The sequence below is a fragment of the Cydia fagiglandana genome, chromosome 26 (assembly GCF_963556715.1).
Source record: "Cydia fagiglandana chromosome 26, ilCydFagi1.1, whole genome shotgun sequence".
NCBI lineage: Eukaryota > Metazoa > Arthropoda > Insecta > Lepidoptera > Tortricidae > Cydia > Cydia fagiglandana.
In genome coordinates this window covers 550,560-573,664 of record NC_085957.1, presented here as the reverse complement: position 1 = coordinate 573,664, position 23,105 = coordinate 550,560, and the positions used below count along the sequence as shown (strand labels likewise).

The 23,105-nt window shown below is 42.3% G+C and overlaps 2 protein-coding genes across 2 annotated transcripts in view; one reads left to right on the top strand and one right to left on the bottom strand.

Moving 5' to 3' along the window:
* Nucleotides 1-477: 477 nt before the first annotated feature.
* On the bottom strand, nucleotides 478-3,801 carry LOC134677710 (E3 ubiquitin-protein ligase RFWD3-like). The gene has a single exon (XM_063536174.1). It carries the CDS (start codon nucleotides 3,794-3,796, stop codon nucleotides 1,967-1,969), a length of 1,830 nt encoding a protein of 609 aa, XP_063392244.1. The 5' UTR covers nucleotides 3,797-3,801; the 3' UTR covers nucleotides 478-1,966.
* Nucleotides 3,802-9,138: 5,337 nt separating this feature from the next.
* The window catches only part of LOC134677249 (uncharacterized), a 54,040-nt gene continuing 40,073 nt past the window's right edge, over nucleotides 9,139-23,105 (top strand). The window contains exons 1-12 of the mRNA XM_063535680.1: nucleotides 9,139-9,413; nucleotides 15,426-15,536; nucleotides 16,427-16,491; nucleotides 17,252-17,346; nucleotides 19,090-19,270; nucleotides 19,651-19,761; nucleotides 19,926-20,057; nucleotides 20,248-20,364; nucleotides 20,409-20,536; nucleotides 21,581-21,643; nucleotides 22,290-22,397; nucleotides 22,507-22,627. Of these exons, the coding sequence (XP_063391750.1) occupies nucleotides 15,465-15,536; nucleotides 16,427-16,491; nucleotides 17,252-17,346; nucleotides 19,090-19,270; nucleotides 19,651-19,761; nucleotides 19,926-20,057; nucleotides 20,248-20,364; nucleotides 20,409-20,536; nucleotides 21,581-21,643; nucleotides 22,290-22,397; nucleotides 22,507-22,627 (1,193 nt within the window). The 5' untranslated portion in view covers nucleotides 9,139-9,413; nucleotides 15,426-15,464. The remainder of the gene's footprint in view (nucleotides 9,414-15,425; nucleotides 15,537-16,426; nucleotides 16,492-17,251; nucleotides 17,347-19,089; nucleotides 19,271-19,650; nucleotides 19,762-19,925; nucleotides 20,058-20,247; nucleotides 20,365-20,408; nucleotides 20,537-21,580; nucleotides 21,644-22,289; nucleotides 22,398-22,506; nucleotides 22,628-23,105) is intronic.

Sequence of the window (23,105 nt, the reverse complement as noted above, 5' to 3'; positions counted from 1 at the left end):
GTAATCTTCACAAAATCTCCAACATGTGCGTGGATAAACACATGCTAATATTTTTACTCCGTGTGCAAATGCCAAATACGAACGAAAGAGCTACTCAAAAGTGAAATTATGTTTTTTTTTTGAGTTTGATAAAACCTCGCATTCCATAATTTATATAAATAATAAGGTAAAAGTATATTAGAATTGGCTAACGATACTTCGTTAGTCAATTCTCATGTTCAATTATGCTTTTGAAATATATGATGGATGATGGTATTGATGGTACATACAATATTTTATGCCAAATCATTATTGAAATTATGGCAAAATGCAAATAAAATCACGGATTTCAAAATCAATTATCTTGTAGCAGCATACCTCGAGATGTAAGTCCCCCCAGACACCGTCGACCGCTTACCATCGGACCATACATTGTTACCATCAAAGAGTAGGTAGTGAAAAAAAATAATGTTAAAATGAATTACATTATTATATTTAATTTTATTTAGTTATTAAAATCGTTTAATTACATGTCTCATATCCCATACACAATAAACTAGATGAGGTAACAGATTTACAAACATAACATACACTACACAACTGTTTAAATCTAGGGGCCTATTCGACTATACAGGGTGTCCCAAGACTAAGTACCTTAAATATCGTAGATAGGATATTTTGCTGAAAGAAGACATTATTTTAATTTAAAAATCAATTTAAACTGCATTCATAGATTTTTAAATAATTACATGGTTGAACCGGGAATCGAACCCGCTACACGAGAAAAAAAATCAACCTGTGGTTTTTAAAACCGATCAAAAGGTTTTATTTCATCATAAGGATTATTTTTTGCTATATAACAGTGTCAAAAATAAAAGAAAGACCATAAATTTTAACATTTGATGTGAAATTTAGCGAAATAATCAAAAGAGTGCGACTTTGTATTCAACAGAATGGGACTCGTTTTGAGCATTTGATAAATTAAACTGATTAATTTTGAATTAAAAATGTTAAGATTCATGGTCTTCCTTTTATTTCTGACACTATGTTATTTAGCAAAAAATAATCCTTATGATGAAGCCTTTCTATCGGTATGATAAAACTACAAGATGATTTTTAAAAATCTATCAATGCAGTTTAAATTGTTTTTTAAATTGAAGTAATGTCTTCTTTCAGCAAAATATCCTATCTACGATATTTAAGGTACTTTCCCTTGATGTCCCATAGTCTTGGGACGCCCTGTATATCACATCATGGTATCGTCTTGGGTCGTCTCATTCGTTTTGTCGTCGCATTGAAAGCCACCGACGATTGTGACGAATGTAGAATGAGTGATAAAGCAGAATATGACTAATTTAAGAACTTGACGAAAAACGAATGGGACGACCCAAGACGATACCCACATCATATATCCTTGACATCACACAAGTGGTCACTAAGTCAAGACATTCTACCAGTTGAGTAGGCTCCTGGATCCAGCACACGCGTACCTGTACCTACCAAAAATTCGACGTATTCTATTATTACATTATTGCATTTATTGCTTATCAGTCAAAAGCGACGTGTTTTTTGGAAAAAAATATGCTCTAAACGAAAGCTGCCGTAACCATACACAGCCTGACTAGCGTGAGCAATTCAAATGTCCAAAAAAATTTATGTTATAGTATGATTCAAATTATAAAACAGCAAACATATTAATTTAGTCAGACTTTTGACCTACTATTAAAATTCTAACTTCAGAACTGTGATGTGTTTAGTTAGGCGAGAGTTTTTGTTGAGGCTAAAATATCGGTTTGGCACAGTAAGGTGTATTCGGTTATTTCCGTAGTCCGTACACTAAAAAAGGACTTATCAAATTTGAAATTTTACGTTTATACGTGAGCAACGAAGTTTTTAATGATGAGACTAGCCCATTTGAAAGTCCATTTAATATTCCGCCAAATCGATATAAGTTATTGCAAGTCTAAGACTATAGTTATTCTAAGCACTAGCTAGTAGGTACAGCCTTGTATATTCTTAGCCGCGCCTCGGACAACGCTGCCAGCAAGGTATCTCCGTTCAACTGGACCGAGCACACGTCTATCGCCGGCTCCGCTGCCGGCAGCGAAGCCCCCCGGGCCCCGTCCAACCCGTGGAGAACTAAAGCACCAGCGGACTCAGAGTGAGATGCCAACCAAGTCGCTCCTTCAGCGCGAACCCAAGCGGACCTCGACATTATAGAACTCCTAACGGATCCTTGAAACGTCTGCTCAACATGGCACGTCACATCTTCGTCATTCCTAAACTGACATAAGGACAGTTTCGCCCGCTCGCCATTAGCAGGCCTACACGACACTAAAGCTCGATGAGTCTCGTAATCATAACACATCGACATAAAGGGACCTTCCACGGGCAGCGCCCGCGGCTCCCACTGCCCGCTCCCCCGCCACGACCACAGCCAGCACGAATTTAAATTACAGGACAACAGACCGAATTCTGTAGGACATAAGGACACTACCGGTGACATGTCTCCCGGCGCTGACAGCTGCTGAATGTACGAATTAGGATTCCTAATATCATATTGCTGGATGAAACCTCCGACACCACCCACGTAGAACTCATTAGTTCTTAAACAGTCCCAAGCACAAGACCAGAGCTGGACGCCCGCTTGGACAGTAGTACTCGGGATACCTCGCTCCACTACTCTCGCGCAGCTATCCAAACCTACGCTTAGAAGCAAGTCCTTAGGTTGCGAATATGATATGTCCCTAATTGGTTTGGGGTGTAAATGCACGAATTGTCCCTGCTTATAGTCCACGCAACTCACTTTCCTAATGCCGTAACCGGGAAACAAGCCGTTAGTGCTTTTCTGAGACACGTACAGCTCATAAGTCCGGCAATTGTACGTCATCACTCTACACCCACCGTCTTTGCAGATCTCTAAATTCTTCTCCAGCGCGAAGCGCCAAGATCTCTTCACCTGTGGTTTAACTTGTGCTTTTAACAACTTATTCCTAAGAGTTTCTAATTGCTGAAGACATGCACGATGCGCTATTTTAGACTTCTGCAATTCTAGTTCCATTCTGCTCTTTTCTGCCGTCGCATGTTCCACTTGCTTCTGCATTGTCGTGATCTCTGAAGTGTCAACAGCTATGATCTTCCTCGCGTAGATGTTTCTCACGTCTTTCATGGCGGCTTTGCTTTTGCATGTTGGGCAGCAGCGTTCTTTATTAGTTTGAGCTTTAAGCCAGCGCTCGACGCAGCGTGAACCGAAGAGATGTCCACATTTTAAAGCTACTAATCTATGGTCGCCTGAGGTACACCAAGAATCCAAACAGATTGGACATGTTTCTCCATCTCCATCGTCTTGCTGGGGTGATCGTTTAGGGGAACTGACCTTTCTGATCTTCGCTGGCGGTTCACCTGTATCCTCTCCGCGTTCGCTGCACTCCCCACGTACACTCACCTCAGGTAATGAGTTAGATTCTTCAGTGGACATGACTGTGCTGAACATGCTGTTTTCGTTGGAAACGAAAGGGCTCGGGGCTGCATTGTCTCGCCTCGGCCACTGCGCTAAACTGGAGTCGCTCTCTTCAGGATCGAAGGTGTAAGTGGAAGGTGACGGGAACACTCCGTCTATGGAGTTAGAATTGTTGTCATCGTTGGGAAAGCTGCCGTTGCTGTTTTCCCGGGGGGTGAAGGTGCCGGAGTGCTGGAGGCGCACGGGGGAGGGCGCGCGGAGGACGGGGGAGGGGGTGCGCGGCGGGGAGGGGTCCTCGGCGGGCTCGAGGATGCTGGGGCTGTCCCGCGCCGGGAAGTAGGGCGGTGACGAGCCCATGCTCCAGCATACGACCTGAAATTAAATTGCTCATATTTTTACCAGCTCAAAGTGATTTAGATTGATTAGGTATTTTTAGGGAACGATGAACGAAGATGTATGCATTTAGGGTAAATGGCTGTTTGTTAGGCAGTCAGCTCTCGTATTAGCCACGTGGCCACGTGACAGATCAACAATTTCCTTTAAAAAGCAACTGTATGGTGGTGGTTTTAAGGTTCAAGTCTATGACTTCTAACATGCTTTGGTAATGTAGGACAATTAACCAATTCAATGTAGGCAAGCGCTCGTATTATTACATGAATTTGAACCTTAAGACCAATATGATACAGCAACTTTGTAACATAGTTGCTTTGCTACGCACTTATATCTGACTGAATCTGGGAGCTGACCGCTTGCACAAAAAAACAGCTTTTTAGGGTTCCGTAACTCAAAAGGAAAAAACGGAACCCTTATAGGATCACTCGTGCGTCTGTCTGTCCGTCTGTCAAGCCTATTTGCTCCAAAACTACTGGACCAATTAAGTTGAAATTTGGTACACATATGGAAGTCTGTGACCCAAAGATGGACATGTAATAAAAACAAATGAATTTTAAGCATAGGGGGCTCTTTTAGGGGGAATATGAGAAAATTAAAAAACAAAGTTTTGCAAACCATATCGTGTTACAGGGCTTATAGACCGGGAGATAGTGACACATTTTACTGGGTCATTTGTACCAGTATGGCGGTTCGTCAGGGGTCTAAGCACGTAATGAAGGAAAGAAAAATGATGGTCATAGCGCTGGTACCGGCGGCCCAATCGCGTGGGCGTTAGTCGAACGTGTCGGATAAAATACGAGTGTCGAACGATTTGTTCCACAAAAATCCTCGTATTTTCCGATAGTCCATAAAAAAGAAGTAGGCGGTAGCGTAATGCCATACTTCTCCGGTGTGACTTACAGCCCGCCATACGGAGGCGAACAGATTAATTAAAAAAAAACAATTCAACCATTTGTGCCAAGCTAATTTTTGCACAGGTGATCATCGTCGAGCAGCCATTCATGGAAATCACCATGCCATACTCTTCGGACGGTTCCAAATGGCCGCCATACCGCCGCAAGGAAGTTATTTTTTTTTTGCTAGACGATTTGTACCATTATTGCATTTAAATTTTTGCAAAGTGTTTGATAAAATGTGGCCGTTATTATAATTGCCATACTTATAGTAGGGGGAAAAAGTGCTACCATACTTGAAAAACTTATTTAATCGACACGTTTCAAAAATACGACTATGTATACGTAAATTATTTTTTTACAGCATGGCATCATCATATTCTGTTTGTTTGGATACAATTATACCTAAAAAAAATATTTCAGATTATAACTACGGGGCGGACGACTGTGAGACTTAAGCCAAGACTTAAAACAAAAAACAATTTTTTGACGATTTGTACTAGTATGGCATTTGGATTTTTGGAAATTATATGATGCAATGTGACCATTATTATATTTGCCATACTTCTAATAGGGGGAAAAAGGGGCACCATACTTGAAATAAAAAAAAAATATTGTACACATTTGCCACCTCCTACAGGTATGGCATTATGAGATTTCCATTTATGATCACACAGAAAGTCTTGAAAAAAAATTACAAGATGGTACAAATCGTTTAGCAATAAAAAAAAATTAACTCCTTTGCGGCGGTATGGCGGCTATTTGGAACCATCCGAAAAGTATGGCATGGTGATGTCCATGAATGGCTGTTCGACGATGATCACCTGTGCAAAAATTAGCTTGGCACAAATGATTGAATTGTTTATTTTTAATTAATGTGTTCGCCTCAGTATGGCGGGCTGTAAGTCACACCGGAGAAGTATGGCATTACGCTACCGTCTACTTCTTTTTTATGGACTATCGAAAAATACGAGGATTTTTGTGGAACAAATCGTTCGACACTCGTATTTTATCCGACACGTTCGACTAACGACCACGCGATTGGGCCGCCGGTACCAGCGCTATGACCATCATTTTTATTTCGTTCATTACGTACTTAGACCCCTGACGAACCGCCATACTGGTACAAATGACCCAGTAAAATGTGTCACTATCTCCCGGTCTATTATTTTGAGGATCTCAAATATATTTTTTTTATAATCTTATATGAAATAGTTTAGAAGTTATTTAAGAAAATAGGCAAAAAATTACCATCCCCTCCCCCCCTCCCCCTTCAACTCCGATACTACTGGGTCTAAAATTTTGAAAAAAATACACATAATAGTTCTTTACCTCTAGATGACAGGAAAACCTATTAGAAATCTAGAGTCAAGCGTGAGTCGGACTTAAAAAAAAACACGGTTGGCCTGTTTTAGGGACACAGCCGTAATGGTTTACGTGAAACTCGGTATGGACAGCTTTTGCGAAGGCTGAAGGCCGAGCTACGCGTAGGGCCGAAGCATCCCCCAGTAGCTTTTTGAAACGCACGGAGTTGCGGGAGGTTAGTGTTCAAACACAGAACAATTAAGTATAGTACAAGTGTATAATACCTATAGATTACTGGAAAAACGTATAAGAAGTCTGCAATTAACCGTGAGACTTAAGAATAAGAATTGCGGATAAGCTCTATCAGGGCGACAACCGCAACTGATTTACGTGAAACGTGGTGTGGACAGCTAGTGCGAAGGTCGAAGGCCGAGCTCTGCGTTGGGCCGAAGGCCTGAAGCATCTAAGAGAGGTGCGCCTCCACGCAAGGTCGAAGGATGAGCTTTAGGAGGTTAGTGCTCAAACAGAACTAATAATTGGTTTAAGTACGAGTAGCTAAATGAGAAGGCTGAACTGCCGTATATCAGAGGGTATACCGCGAACACCGAAGTTCGCAAATTGCGGGGATTCCTATGTTACTCCAATGAAACCGTAATTATAGTGACAGTGCGAACTTCGAACAAAATTAAAATTAAAGTGTGGAAAAATTGAATGAACAGTTGAATGTACTTATATATGAACTTCGCTTTGCTCGCTCATTCGAAAATGTGTGCAGTACGGAATGACGTGTCGTGATGACGTGTCGTGCAGGGAGTTATTTAAAGAATTCGATATTTTGCCTCTTCCCTGTGAGCACATTTTCCAAGTTGCTCTCTTTACATATAAACACTACGATGCGTTTAGTCAACGAGGTGTGAACGAATCCCGCGCGATGCGTAGCAACAAGCTTGCCCATCTCCTCGTCACTCCCGCACACAAACTGCGCAAATCAGAAAAGTCGGTATACATCTCGGGCCCGTCTGTGTATAACAGACTACCTGACGAAATAAAAAGAGATGCAACTTCTGCGGTGGTCTTCAAAGCTAGATTACGCAAGTGGCTTCTTAGTCATATATTTTATTCTGTAAACGAGTTCTACGAACTCCCTACTATATAACTTTCTAGTCAGTATTTTAATGTTTTACTGTAATATTTAAATCAAATAATGTTCCAATTCAATTTATTTAATTTTAAATTCGATATAGACTGTACCTGACATGTAACTTGGCGTTATTAATAAAGTATTTGTATTTGAACCCTTGGGCCGCGAGTTCGACTCGCACTTGACTGGTTTTTTTTTAACAGATTAGTCTTAGGCGTATTAATCATTTGAGAAAATTCATACTTAGGTCAATGTGACCAATGCCATCCTAGGGTGCTATTCTGTTCACTACCGTTTTTCTCGAACAACGAACAAAATTGATAATTTCATAGACAAAGCAGCGATTGCTTTTAGTTTCAGCTATCAAAAGCAATGGTTTTTTTCCTATGATTAAAAACAAAATACGCTCGTGGACGGAATAGCCCCTATGACGGAATTAGTCACTTTGATATTATATTAATTTTATTTTATCTTTAATTTTATTACAGACAGAAAATGTGATCACATGTTATGCTTGACCTTCTTGTGTAAGAATATACACTAAACACTGGTCTGTACAAGATAAGACATCACAATAAAACATATATGTACATATTATATACAATATACAAAGGCAAGCTTATTTTTATAAGGTATCTCTTCCAATTTGATATGTTTTTCTGAAGCGCTCCATAATAAGCTATTTAATATTTTCAAATACTATAGTTAGTTTTTTTTAGCATTAGAAAGAACTTGCAAGAAGGTAAGCGATCTTGACATGTCTTTTAATGGAAAAACGCTTTTTAAAAATCAAAAACTATTACTCACGAAAGCAGAAGAATATAAATGATTGTATTAGATTCATAATTGTTACATATTTGCCGTAACTTATTTTAAAAATGTGTTTTTCAATTAAAAGATACATCAAGATTGTTTACCTAATTTCTAATGCTAAAAAAAACGAACTATACTACACGAATTACATACTACATACTCATTAAAAGAATAAGTAATAATACTTAAGTAATCTTTTGTTTGTTATTTCACCAGTTACCTACAAAGATAAATATAACTTCAACCTTTATTTAGCAGTCTCTAACACAAAAATCCGTGTTCTTAAAGGGTTATAGTCTATTTCCCACCTTACGGACTGTATAACGTTTATTTAAACGTGCGTTGAAGTGAATGAAACAGTGAAATGTATGAAAGTACAACCAAAACAGCAATGCCAGAAACCAGTTAGGCAAATAACATGAGTGAACTAAATCATGATTCTGATCATCTCTTCAGTAAAAATAAGCATCGATCACGCTGGATAGATAAATGACAGTCATAAAAAGCAATGTTAAAGAGAGACTTACCTTTATAATAATGTTATAACAAGCTTCCAAATGACTCCTATTCGACGCTACGGTTTTCTCCACAAAATAGCCATCTTTATCGCTACTTTACAATAGTACGCATATCACTAACACTGAATAAGGCTTTCTCTCAATAAATCGCATAAAAGTGTCACAAAACGTTTAATCTAAATAAATTAACTCGAAAACAATCGCGAAAACGCGTACATTACATACTTGACAGATTTGATTTGCTTGACAGTCGGTCGCGGTTGCAGCTGTTTGGGACAGTCGCCTTTTGATTAACTTTTGCTGTTATACTATTGGTCAGGAAGGATGACAAGGAAAATTTATTTAATTAGCAGTAAACGTCATTTTAACTCAACCAATAGCAAGCAAGTGCAATGAAGTGCAATCATTGTTTACAAAAAAATATAATCAGAAAAAGTACTACTCATTGTTTAGTTATTGTTAAATCAACCATTTCTTTTTTGTTATTTTAAAATATAAATTGTAAAGGTTTCAAGCAATATTTTAATGGAAACACTTCAAACATACTTCAAGAAACTTTCCTAATCGATCAAACGTCATCTATCCGTTGTCTATGGTATTTATTTATATTTTTGTGCAGTTGGCAGCAGTGTCGAAATAGCAGAGGACGGGGAAACATAACGGGTCTCGTTCGTCCTGCTTTTTTTATCAATTTACAACTCGACGAGCTTATTATCGTGATCTGTTTGTGTAAAAACGTAATCGGTAAATATTAATAAGTGTTTAGCGTTAACATTTTAGTGCCGTGCGCGTTTCGTAGTGAGTGAAAACGTATTACAAGTGATCGTCCATGATGGCGGAGTGTTTTAAGGAAATGTTTGTTTAGGATTATAAATCCGTCGTGTTTTCGCCCGTAATGACTTTATTAAACGGTAAGCATTGATAAAAACGCATTTCAAACTTAAATACCACTCTAATGTACCTTGATCAAAATTTAAACAAACAAAAAAAGACATGAAAAATTTTCATGAACAAAAACATATAATCGAGTTAGTAAATGTTAAAATGGGGGGTCGTATGTAGGTGAGCGTTGGTCAATAGGTGGTATAGCTGTGGGGCAGGCCTGGCCTGTTGACATTTGGCTGGTGTTACAACAGTGCTAAGTAGGTCAAGTCGGCCGCGGCGCGCGCAGCGGCGACGTCACGACCTGACGAGGGAGGGGTGACACTATCACTTTCAGGTACATGTGACCCATATATCTATTTGGGACACCTAAAACCTAGGTCAGTTCTAGCATGCCTAGAAAGTTATTTATACTAGCCTTTAGAATCAGGGCTTGAGGGCTAAAGCAACTCAAGATGTCTGAAAGGTACTGAGGAAATAATGTTTTTCTGGCAATTTCATAGATTGAATTAAAAATTATGTCACAAAATTAGTTATATGAGTTGTACCAGAAATAAAACTAAGTATAATTGTTGTAGAAATCTGTATTTGCTGTGGATATCTGTATTTGCTGTGGAATTCGTTGAAACAAGACGAAATAACTTAGTAATAACAACTAAATCCTAACATTGTATTTAACATCATGTATTTCTATGCATCAATGTACATGTATGCAATAAATGACAAATAAACAAATAAACAAATAATAAATAAATTTTTTAATACAGTTGCTCAAAAAGTGCTACTTTACGTAGCTGTTTAGCGTGCGGAAAGTTGGTTATCTCGAACTAGTGCTTTTTACTTTTCCAATTTTTTTAAATTTATACTTGTTCCAATTCACGACTACTTATTGATGAGTGTTAATATTAGTTTCTTTTAAACGTCGTAATCAGCATAAAAACCTACCGTTAATGTAAGAATACGAAAAATATTACATATTTCATATTTAATTACTTACCTCTTCATCATTATAACACGTTTATTTTTTAATATTCAATATTGAAAATTCCGTTCTTAATAAGTTGACTGAATGGAACGGAATAGCTGCCAAACGCCCATAGATGTAATATACTTAAAGACGACGTTTAACCGAGCTGTCACTGTTACCACTTTTGTTTAGTGTACGATTAACAATGTTTTTCTTATTTTTTCGCAACTGTATTAAAAAACGTCGTTCGATACACGTGCGGAAATGTCATTCTTCACTCGTCCCGAGTCTTGCCACTCGCCTGCGGCTCGTGGCAAGATATCTCGGTACTCGTGAAGTAATGACATACCTTCCGCACTAGCATCGAAATGTACTATTTCATAAAGTTTAATTGTCACAGGGTAAAAAAAAAATTCAATCCCTGCGGCTTTGTTACAGTTTAAAAAGGTTAAAAACAATGATTCTTATACAAGACAACAGTTTCAAGGCCTATTTACTACCCAAATATCATGTTGTTGTACAAATATCATGTTGTATTAATATAATTACAATGAATAATATAACTATACTTGGTCAAGCAGATCTTGTCAGTAGAAAAAGGCGGCAAATTTGAAAAATGTAGGCGCAAAGGGACAGCGTCCCATAGAAAATTTGAATTTCGCGCCTTTTTCTACTGACAAGATTTGCTTGACCGTCTATAGGTATACCTTTTTAACTAATTTTTTTTTTTCCACACTTACAACTATTTTTACAGGTTTAATGTTGTGTTGTTGTTGAGGCCCCTTAGCTTAAGAAGGTTATGTGTTTGTTTTTTTTTTTAAATTTACAGTGTAGTGACCATATTGCAGAGACTCACATATTTAAAGCTATTAAAGTCATCATCTTGATATGTCTCTTTTTTGATATATGTTTTACTTACTAGTAATATGTGTCTTTGGGCTAAAAGACACCAAAGGCCAAAGGCTTAAAGGCACACAGAAGCGGTTACTGTAGAATGTAGAATAAGGAAAACTGTAGATATAGTATAAAAAAAGTACCTTTTCTGAAATAAGGCTAAGGCTATAAAGTAATAGGTGTCTTATGAAACCTTTTAGAATGTAAATATATGTCGGATGTCAGAGAACGTCATTGATGTCGATAGTATGATATGCCCACAATTCCCGACATATATGGATGCTGATAAGCAATAAGATGTCAATTCAAAAAATTGACGCTATAAGTTGACATTTTATTGCAAAATGGATGTGGGATGACTCATTTTTGCTAAACATTCATATATATCCTTGCTACCTACTCGTAATTGTTACATATTTGCTGTAACTTATTTTCAAGTGATTTACAAAATAACATATCTCAAGATTGTTTACCATTTTTCTAATGTTAAAAAAACTAGGTATAGTGCAGCTCTATAGTCTGTTTTCGTCTGTTAGGTATTTAAACAAAAGTTTTTAACAAAATCTACCCTCAAATTAGCGATGTTACGATTCGACTTCACAAATCGGTTCAAACCGATTTAGGTCTGAAGTCGACTAAATCGACGTGAGTGTTCCGTAAATCGACTTAAGATACGTTCACCCGCTCTAAACGCATCCTTTTATATTTGTTGATGCGTCACTTTCATTTGACATTTCAATTTCAATTTCAAAGCCTTTAATTTCGAGCATACAGTTAATAATAATATTTAGTACAGTTTTCGTTATTTGTTCATGTGTTTGCAGCAACCGTCGGCTCGACGTGTCCTTTTGACACAAAGGCCTCCTCCAATGCCTTCCATGCCTCTCTGTCTCTAGCTAGTCGTGTCCATAGTGGACCCGCAGTTTTCCTTAGATCATCTGACCATCTTTTGTATTGTCTGCCTCTTTTCCTTTTTGTGTTGTTTCGTGGGGTCCACACAGTCAGTATGTTTGACCACTTCTGCTTTTCCCTGAGCATGTGGCCCGCCCACTTCCATTTTAGAGTTTTTGATTTTAGAGTAACATCTTCTAATTTTGTGATCTCTCTTATTTCCGTCGCCCGTTTTCTGTCTCTTTTTGTGTACCCTAACATGCTTCTCTCCATTCCCCTCTGGCATGTTATTAGTTTTTGTGTCATTTTTTCTGTTGCGGCCCAGGTTTGGCATCCGTATGTTAGTATAGGCAATATACACATATTGAAAACTTTTCTTTTTATTGAGATGCGGTAATCTTTATTTTTCATGATGGTTTTTAGGGACCAGAACCTGTTCCATGCATTTGTGACCCTTCTGTTCATTTCTTGTTGCATTTGATCAGACATAGAGATGAGTTGGCCCAAGTAAATGTATGATTTTTAAAGAAAACAATCTCGCTCTTTTGAGTAGTTTCTTCAAAAATAAGCCTGAAAGGAAGTGGACTTGGAAGTCACCGGACGGAGTTTACAAAAATGAAATCGACCATATTGCCACTAACCAACGAAAAGTATTTATGAATGTCGAAGTCATCAACCAATTTAACTTCTACACTAATCACAGAATGGTCAGAGCTACACTATATCCAAAAGCAAGGAACAAGACAAGAAGACATTTCAATTTTCACCAACACACGCTCCAGCACACAAGAAACAGAAACACAAGTGATCCCAGTGACTTTCAAAACACCTACGACAGAGAAACCAGTGAAATGTTTAACACCACAACAACAACAAAAAAAGAAAGGAAGGACGTATTGAGCTCAAAAACGAAAACACTAATTGCAGAAAGAAAAGAACTATTTAAAATGAAAAAAGACCCGACCACCTCGAAAGCCATTACCAAACTAAGCAAGGAAATCAGCAACAGTATAAGAAAGGATAAGGAAAATCGGAAGATGGACAGCATAAATTACCATATAGCTAGGACAGGAGGAATAAGGAAAGCTCTGAAAGACCTGCAAGAATCTAAAGCCTGGATACCGAGAATGAAAAATAAAGATAAGAAACAAACAACAAAAAGGACATCTATTCTCAACACCTCCACTAGCTTTTATAAGGACCTGTACTCAAGTGAAAACATCCAAGAAACACAAACCATATTCGAAGATATCAACGATGAAGTCATCCCGCCCATACTAGAAACAGAAGTTGAACTTGCAGTTAGAACACAAAAAAACGATAAAGCCCCGGGACCTGATGGTATTACCAACGAATTAATAAAGTCAAGGTTAGCTGACATCCTACAAAGACTAACGGCACTCTTTAATATGACTATGAAGACAGAGGAAATTCCAATACAGTGGACCACAAGCAACATAATACTAATTCACAAAAAGGGTGACCAAGATGACATCAACAACTACCGCCCCATCAGTCTAATGTCTAACATCTATAAAATATTCGCAAAAATAATATTAAACCGCATCACAAAGAACTTGGAGGAACAGCAGCCTATTGAACAGGCAGGATTTAGATCGGGTTTCTCAACAGTGGACCATATGCACACATTGAAACAAACCATCGAGAAGTGCCAAGAGTATGGACAACCCTTATACCTAGCATTCGTCGACTTCAACAAGGCATTCGACTCTCTGGAACATAACCACATCTGGCAAGCCCTAGCAAACCAGGGTGTTGAGAGAAAATACATACAACTAATAAAGAACGTGTACAGTAACAGCTCCGCCCAAGTCAAACTAGAGTCGCTAGGAGAAGAGTTCCCTGTCAAACGAGGAGTCAGACAAGGCGATCCACTCTCACCAAAAATTTTCATTTGCGTGCTGGAAGAAGTATTTAAAAAACTTGATTGGACCGATTCAGGCATAAATGTAAACGGCAAGAAACTAAATCACTTGAGATTCGCGGATGATATAGTGCTCATGACTAACGATCCAGAGTCCCTAAGACACATGCTGCAAGACCTAACAAGCAGGAGCAGAGAGGTTGGCCTAACAATAAATAAAAGCAAAACTAAAATTATGACCAACAGAATGGAAGTACCAATCACAGTGGACGGGGAAGACATTGAATGTGTAAAATCATACATTCATTTGACATATTGAGGATTAAAATGTACGCAAATCGATTTCAAACCGCGAAGAAAAATGTTGCCATGCACATTGCCGCCATTATTGAGTCGAGTCGAAACTTGGTATCTACAGGTAAAGTAAAATGAAACTTATTGTTTATGTTGTAAGGTTCAATTTCGCATGGGCTTAAAGCGATTGATTTGGCGGTATACTTGGATCGGTTTGGCAGTTTTGCGCCGCGTCGATTTGCTAACTCAACGATTCGCGGCACTGACACGAAATCGCACGAGACCGCACGCTCTTTCCTGCTTGCTCGTATAGAACTTTCCCGTTTTAGCTTTAGAAATTATAAAATTGTGATTTACCGCGTAACAAAACTAAAAAAATATTACAAAACTTTTAAGTCAAAATTTTTGCTGTCGATCGGATCGAACAAAGCGTAAAATTGACAATTCAATTTCCTCAACTCAAAGACTACGGAGCGGTTTGAACTACTGATACTTAAAAAGTAGAAGTTAAATCGACTTGGCCAAATCGGTTTGCAAACCGATTTGGGTTTAAATCGGAGTTGACTTATTCGGTTTGAAAATTTTTTCGATTTGGCCCATCACTACCTCAAATGGCTCCTTATGCCAGTTGAGGGTAGATGAAAACATTACACGATCAAAGAATGTAGGTTAAAGTCTGGACGTTCAGTGACTGATCCAGGCGGTTTTGTAATTGGTCGGTTAACCAATAAATGTTACAACTACCTGAAAATGTACAAATTGTTTGTTTACTTTTATTTAAATACCTAAAGATACAGACTATAGTTGACAATCTTCTATTGGTTCTTAACAAACACATCCCTCGTTACCATCCTGCGGAAACGCAGTTTTAGTTTAGACTTTAGCCTATAACTATGAAGATACATGTTTCCAATGATCTTTATAGCCTCGTCTCTATATCGCACGGCAAACCATCGAACATTGGCTCGCGCGGCAGCCGCGCGCAATGGATACCGGGCTGCCGCGCGAGCCAACATATCCATTGCGCGCGACTGCCGCGCGAGCCAAAGTTCGATGGTTTACCGCGCGATATGGAGACGAGGCTTAAGAATGTGTATGTGTTTGTTGCAGAGGCAGCATGGGGCGGCACAGCGCGGTGATGCCGGGCTGATGAGCCTCCTCTGCTGCCGCCGCCACCGCGCGCGCACAGACATGGGCGCCGCGCTCTCGCTGCATCCCCAGGTGTGTACTTAAAAAATAGAATGTACTGGCAAAAGTCTGGACATCACCCTAAAATCTGACATTTCCTGGATGCTCATTTGACCCACCCTAAAATCTGACATTTCCTGGATGCTCATTTGACCCACCCTAAAATCTGACATTTCCTGGATGCTCATTTGACCCACACTAAAATCTGACATTTCTTGGATGCTCATTTGACCCACACTAAAATCCGTATTCCAAAACCCTTATATATCTATTAAATATTACATTTATTGGTAACTATAGGTACTGAGAAAAATAATTGCTGGTAATTATTACCATCACCACCAGCTTTGTAACTAAAGGTACTGAGAAAAATAATTGCTAGTAATTATTACCACCACCGCCAGCTTTGTAACTATAGGTACTGAGAAAAATAATTGCTAGTAATTATTACCACACCCGCCAGCTTTGTAACTAAAGGTACTGAGAAAAATAATTGCTAGTAATTATTACCACCACCGCCAGCTTTGTAACTATAGGTACTGAGAAAAATAATTGCTAGTAATTATTACCACCACCGCCAGCTTTGTAACTATAGTTACTGAGAAAAATAATTGCTAGTAATTATTACCACCACCGCCAGCTTTGTAACTATAGGTACTGAGAAAAATAATTGCTAGTAATTATTACCACCACCGCCAGCTTTGTGTGGTAAAAGGTGACAAATTTTTTTTCATTCGTTTTATACCACTACTAGTAGTAAAGTGGTAGTAAAGTGGGAATAACCCCATTTAACGAGTGTTTGCGTTCGGCCACGGCCGAGAGTCAAGGAGTGTCATAATTTATGTTTACAAAGACATTAGAGCTGATGTTCTCTAGAGGCATTGGGACCTTGTTGACGTTGACGTGAATGCTTACGTTCGCAGGAGGGCGAGGGCTGCGACGGCGCCGGCGCGCCGGCCGCACCACCCACCATGGCTGACGTCATACGGTCAGTATACCTCTACATCACAACATCAATTAAAACTCTCACCATTTGTGTTTTTTTACACATTATTATTTACGAAAACGGGACTTTATATTTATACCATTTTATATTTAAAGCTGCACATGGAATTTTTAGGGAAAATATTTGGAGAAATTGACTATTCTCCAAATATTTTCCCTAAAAATTCCACTTAGTTACCGCCATACAAAGTCTATGAAGAATGAACGGAATACCGGGTCCACGGAGCAGCACATACGCGCGAGGCAATTTCCTCGCGCACAAAACTGCTAGTTGCCTCGCGCGCGCTGCCTCGGCGGCTCTGCGTGAACCCGGCTAATGGAATAAAAAAATAAGGATTTTTTTTTTCTCTCGTGATTCTGAGTAGAAAAGTGTTCAAAAATGTCTGAAAAAAAGAAACAATAACAGACAGGCATAAAATGTGAACGTTTTGTAGAAACTTTAATGTGTCCATCAGATCCCTCTGTTACTATATATTGTTGTAAAATTCATCATGTTATGTACGTACATAATTAACACTTCACTAACTTCATTTAACAAAACAAGTAGGTACAGTCACCTGCAATAATTTATTACTCTTCGAAGGCCGCAAAAATATCTGACGCGATTCACACGTTCTTATTTGTAAAGGCATAAGAGTCAGGTCATAATACATAACACAGATATATTATGTATATTGAACAAGTCAAACAACAAAGATCTATTTAAGCTAACCTTGTGTACCATGATGCGTTGTGTGTGACAGGGAGAGGAAGAAGAAGGCGGGTGGTGCGGGGCTCGGCACGCTGCGGCGCCGCATCGCCGCCGCCGCGCGCCGCCCGCGCGACCGCCCCGACAGAGGTACGACCCCTCTCTACACTCCTACCGCGGCTTCCATTCCACACAACAGCAGCGCCAGTGTTATAAGTTCATAACTGCCTACCACTTACCTAAGGGCCACGGAACGCAAGCCCCGAGCGTGACGCAGACGTATGGGGCTCGACGTCAGCGCGTTCCATGATCCGCGGTGAAAAGCCTATAAAGGCTTGGCCACACACAGAGCGCGACGCAGCGCCGCGTCCGCGCCGCGTGATGCCGACGCGAAGCCTGGTCAAACAGGGCGCGCGCCGATCGCGCCGGCCTCACGCTCTCAACACGCCCTCAAGGCGCGCGTGAACGCGGCGCAGCCGCGCGGGAACGCGGCGCACCGCTCGCTGCCTAACGTCCGATCCTACTGATGTGACCTTGCGCGACGCGGCGGGCCGCCGCGTTCGCTCGGCGCAGCGCTGCGCACGCGCCGCGCGGACGCAAGGGGCCGCGCGGCGCGGGGCGCGACAGAAGCGGGGCGTGATACCGGCGGGACGCAGTCTGTTTGACGTCGGTAACCTGTTAGCATGTGCCGCGGTCGCGCGGCGTGGACGCGGCGCGGACGCGGCGCTGCGTCGCGCTCTGTATGTGGCCAAGCCTTTTTAGCCGGGTACTGACTGAGCGAGCAGCCTCGTGAGGCAAATCCTCGGTCAGTCAGGACGTGCCTCGCCCGAGGCAAACGCATGTCCGGCCTCGGCCGAGCGCGCCTCGGCCCGAGCCGAGCGTTGTCGGTTTTTTGTCCATGCTCAAAGGCGCCTCAGTAAGTTTGCCGCGCTCACTCAAGACGGTTGTGTTTTGCCTCGCTTGTTCGCCGTATGTTAGCGCCATGGATAAAGAACAGTGCCTTAAATTGATACAACTACATGGTGAATATAGACGTTTATGGGATGCGAAATGTCCCGATTACACTAATACTTTATTAGTGTAATCGGGACATTTCGACTAAGAGAAGATGCATGGAGAAATATAAGCCAGGAAATAAACATTCCAAGTAGTTGGAGGCTTGCTAGGTTGCTTATTTTGGCCTGTATAAGAGATAACAGGTTTTCAAATTCAATTTGACTCATTCTAGTAAAATTTTTATCTGTGTCATCGAAGGACAACTCCTCAAACAATCTGTTCCCAGCTTGTAATCTGTTTTGGTACAACAGTTTCATCCAAAAAGGTTTAGGTTTCCGTTTTCTTGTTTTTACAAGCCGTAGAATTATTAGAAACGCAGTGGTAGCGACAGCTTTTCGAAAGAACGGCCTCATGACACGCGCGGTCTCTGTGTGACTTAACGTTAAACTGAGCGCTCGATGTTTGGCTCAGGCGTCACCGTGGCTCGGCTTTTCCGCGCGCGGCAGCCTCGTGCAACAAATCCTACTGACCGAGGCTGCCTCGCGCGGCAAACATCGCGCGGCATTCGTCCGAGGCTGGCTCGCGAGGCTGCTCGCTCAGTCAGTACCCGGCTAATATAATGCACGCGGTTAGCCGGGTCCACACAGAGTGAGCGTGCGCGCGAGGCAATTTCCTCGCGCGCATAACGACCGGTGTAGCTGTAGACGTGCCTCGTGCGTGCCGCCTCGTCTCGAGGCACGTCTACACCGGCCGTTTTGTGCGCGAGGAAATTGCCTCGCGCGCACGCTCGCTCCATGTGTTGTTGCATGATTGGAAGATTTCAACTTCTCCTAAAAGCTAACCGGAAAGAAAATGAAAAAATGAAATATGAATGGTGTGTCTGTGTTGTTGTCCCAGGTTGCGAGCACGCGCGCTTCATCCGCGGCGTGGTGAGCTCGTGGCGCCTGGCGGAGGTGTTCCTGCTGTGCGAGGAGCTGGAGGCCGGCGCTGCGCTGCGGGACCTGGTGACGCAGGCCGAGCTGGCCCGCGAGCCCGCGCCGGCGCTGCACGCCCAGCTGCACGCGCTGCAGCAAGACAGGTACCTGCAGCCAACTGGGGGACCTGGTGATGCAGGCCGAGCTGGCCCTTGTTGTTGATTTCTTACATTTGCTGATGATAAATATTTAATAACATTCATTTGAATTTGATTTAGTTTATTTTGTTTGATATTTTACATTTAATATTTGCTTCGGGTTGGTGTGGTGAAAAATTTCGTGTTTCACTCGGGGGCAACTTTTGTTTAACCCTCATGCTTTGAAACCCTCGCAACGCTCAAAATTGAATTTTTCGAACCACTCGCTACGCTCTTGGTTCTATTTTGTGATCTTTCGCTTGCTCGGGTATCAATATTAGCACGAGCGGTTAAACAACAACTTTGCCCCCTTGTGAAACAAATAACTATTGTTGAACGATTTGCAGGCGTTGGTGCGACGTGGAGCTGGTGGGGTCCGGCTGGGTGCTGCCGGCGCACCGCGCGCTGCTGGCGGCGCGCTGCAGCTACTTCAGGGAGCTGCTGCTGCACTACCCCAGGTACACATATACTTGTACATGAGCGTGGTGGTACGCAAATGTTTAAGCTTGTTTTTAAGTTTTAAGCAGGACATGCAATAGTTACTGTATACTTAGGGCCACTTACACCATTCACTAACCCGGGGTTAACCGGTTACACTCATGATGTAATATGTTCCCCGCAGCGGTCCATGCCGCGTGCCGCTGGAGGGCGCGATGGCGGAGCTGCCGCGCGGGGACGTGGAGGCGCTCGTGGCGGCGCTGTACGCCGGCCCCCACGCACAGCACTACAGCGGGACGAGGCACGACACCCGTAAGTATATCCCCAGTAATATGTTCCCCGCAGCGGTCCATGCCGCGTGCCGCTGGAGGGCGCGATGGCGGAGCTGCCGCGCGGGGACGTGGAGGCGCTCGTGGCGGCGCTGTACGCCGGCCCCCACGCACAGCACTACAGCGGGACGAGGCACGACACCCGTAAGTATATCCCCAGTAATATGTTCCCCGCAGCGGTCCATGCCGCGTGCCGCTGGAGGGCGCGATGGCGGAGCTGCCGCGCGGGGACGTGGAGGCGCTCGTGGCGGCGCTGTACGCCGGCCCCCACGCACAGCACTACAGCGGGACGAGGCACGACACCCGTAAGTATATCCCCAGTAATATGTTCCCCGCAGCGGTCCATGCCGCGTGCCGCTGGAGGGCGCGATGGCGGAGCTGCCGCGCGGGGACGTGGAGGCGCTCGTGGCGGCGCTGTACGCCGGCCCCCACGCACAGCACTACAGCGGGACGAGGCACGACACCCGTAAGTATATCCCCAGTAATATGTTCCCCGCAGCGGTCCATGCCGCGTGCCGCTGTAACATGAAATAATTATATCCCCAGTAGAAAACTTAACCAATATGTGTCTGAGAAACGAAAGAAGAAAAATGGTATACAAATTAAAATAAAATTGTCCTCCTGAGGCGCAGCTGTGCGTGCTTAGGCCTGGTAAGACCATTAGAGAAAGACATCTGCTAGACTAGAGTGCTATATGCTATGCCCAAGTCATAATTGTCATCAATAAATATAAAATAGTTTTGGCGTTTGGCGGTTAGCAAAATATAATCAGCGCGTGTCGATAGCTTATTTACAAGGGAGTAAAGTTGTTGTTTAACCTCTCGGGCTACATGAGCAAGCGAAAGATAACAAAATTCGTTGCAAGGGTTTCAAGGCACGAGGGTTAAATAAATTTTGCAACCACATGAAACACCAAATTTTTCACCACACCAACACAGAAAATACCAACTGTAAAATATCAAACAAAATCGAAGCATATCGATTCAAAATGAATGTTATTAAATATTTATCATTCATAATCATCATTTCAAAGTAAATTCTACCAGAAAACAACTCAAAATTTCCATTTGATTGCTTTGCCTCACATGTGGATAAAATGCAACTTTCTTATCAGTTTTTAAACAATCAAGAGATCATTTACCAGCTGGTGTGGTGAAAATGCATTTTTTATTTTCATGGTCGTATCACGACAATGTGAAAACGCTCTAAGGCATGTCTGAACATAGGTAATAATTTTACCTAAAATAATAATGATATCGTTTAAATGTTTTCATGTATAAAATAATAATGTGTGCTGTAATTAGGGCTTGCATTATCCGTCCATTTTTTGTATCCAGATATTTCGAATATTTATAATTTTACCATCCGGATATCCGGATTTCAAGCCATAGCTGTAATAGATATAATGTGTTGACATGTAAAATACATCTATTTTATCAATAAAAGTTTGATTGATTGATTGATACCAATCTGCTTAAGCTTGATAGTGTGATGTTTGTTTGTCCGTCAGACTGCGAGCGCGGGTTCAGCTCGGACGGGAACCTGGACATCATCAACGTGGAGAGCGGCGGATGTGAGTTTCACTATTTTATCTTGAATGTAACAGTTATTGTTAACAATATCTAGGTCTAGGTCACTCTTTGAAGGAATTGTCTTTAAAACAGCATTTTAAAATGGCACGAAAATTGATTTCTGAGGCGTTTTCAAACTTAAAAAACCGGACAAGTGCGAGTCAGAGTCGCCCACCGAGGTTTCCGTACTTTTTAGCATTTGTTGTTATAGCGGCAACAAAAATACACCATCTCATCTGTGAAAATTTTAACTGTCTAGCTTTCGCAGTTCATGAGATACAGCCTGGAGACAGACGGTCGGACAGTGAAGTCTTAGTGATAGGGTCCCGATTTTACCATTTGGGTATGGAATCCTAAAAATCGTATACATAAGCAAACATAATCCATAGTTTAAAGGGACCGTCTACTAATTATGGTCCTTTAAAAATGGATTTAATAGATTTGTGAACAGAGAGCGAAGCTTTCTTAAGGCCTGTCTCCATATCGCGCGGCAAACTATCAAACATTGGCTCGCGAGGCAGCCGCGCGCAATGGATACCGGGTTGGCTCGCGAGCCAACGCGATCAGATCGATAGTTTGCCGCGCAATGTGGAGGCACGCCTGTACAGTGAATACACAAGCACATGTTGAGATATATAATGTTTCCAGCATGTTCGTGCTCGCTGGGCTCGGCGGGCAGCGTGCGGCGGCTGGCCGAGCGGCTGGGCGCGCGGCTCGGCGACCTGCACCGCGACATGCGCTACCTGCTCGACTCTGGTCGGTATTCTCTTTATTCCAGCATGCTCGAGCTCGCTGCAAGGCTAAGTGTTTTTTTAAATTATGATTTTCATTATGCAGAAAAAATCAAATTAAATTTGTTTAACAGGAGAGTACGCGGACGCTCGGCTGGTGTTCGCGGCGGAGGGCGGGGCGGCCTTCGGGTTCCGATGCGCGCTGGAGCTGCCCTGCCACCGCGTGATACTGGCTGCCCGGAGTCGCTTCTTCAGGTCAGTACTGTCACCAGAGTGTTCCGGAGCCTTCGGGGTCCGGTGCGCGCTGGAGCTGCCCTGCCACCGCGTGATACTGGCGGCCAGGAGTCGCTTCTTCAGGTCAGTACTGTCACCAGAGTGTTCCGGAGCCTTCGGGGTCCGGTGCGCGCTGGAGCTGCCCTGCCACCGCGTGATACTGGCCGCCAGGAGTCGCTTCTTCAGGTCAGTACTGTCACCAGAGTGTTCCGGAGCCTTCGGGGTCCGGTGCGCGCTGGAGCTGCCCTGCCACCGCGTGATACTGGCCGCCAGGAGTCGCTTCTTCAGGTCAGTACTGTCACCAGAGTGTTCCGGAGCCTTCGGGGTCCGGTGCGCGCTGGAGCTGCCCTGCCACCGCGTGATACTGGCGGCCAGGAGTCGCTTCTTCAGGTCAGTACTGTCACCAGAGTGTTCCGGAGCCTTCGGGGTCCGGTGCGCGCTGGAGCTGCCCTGCCACCGC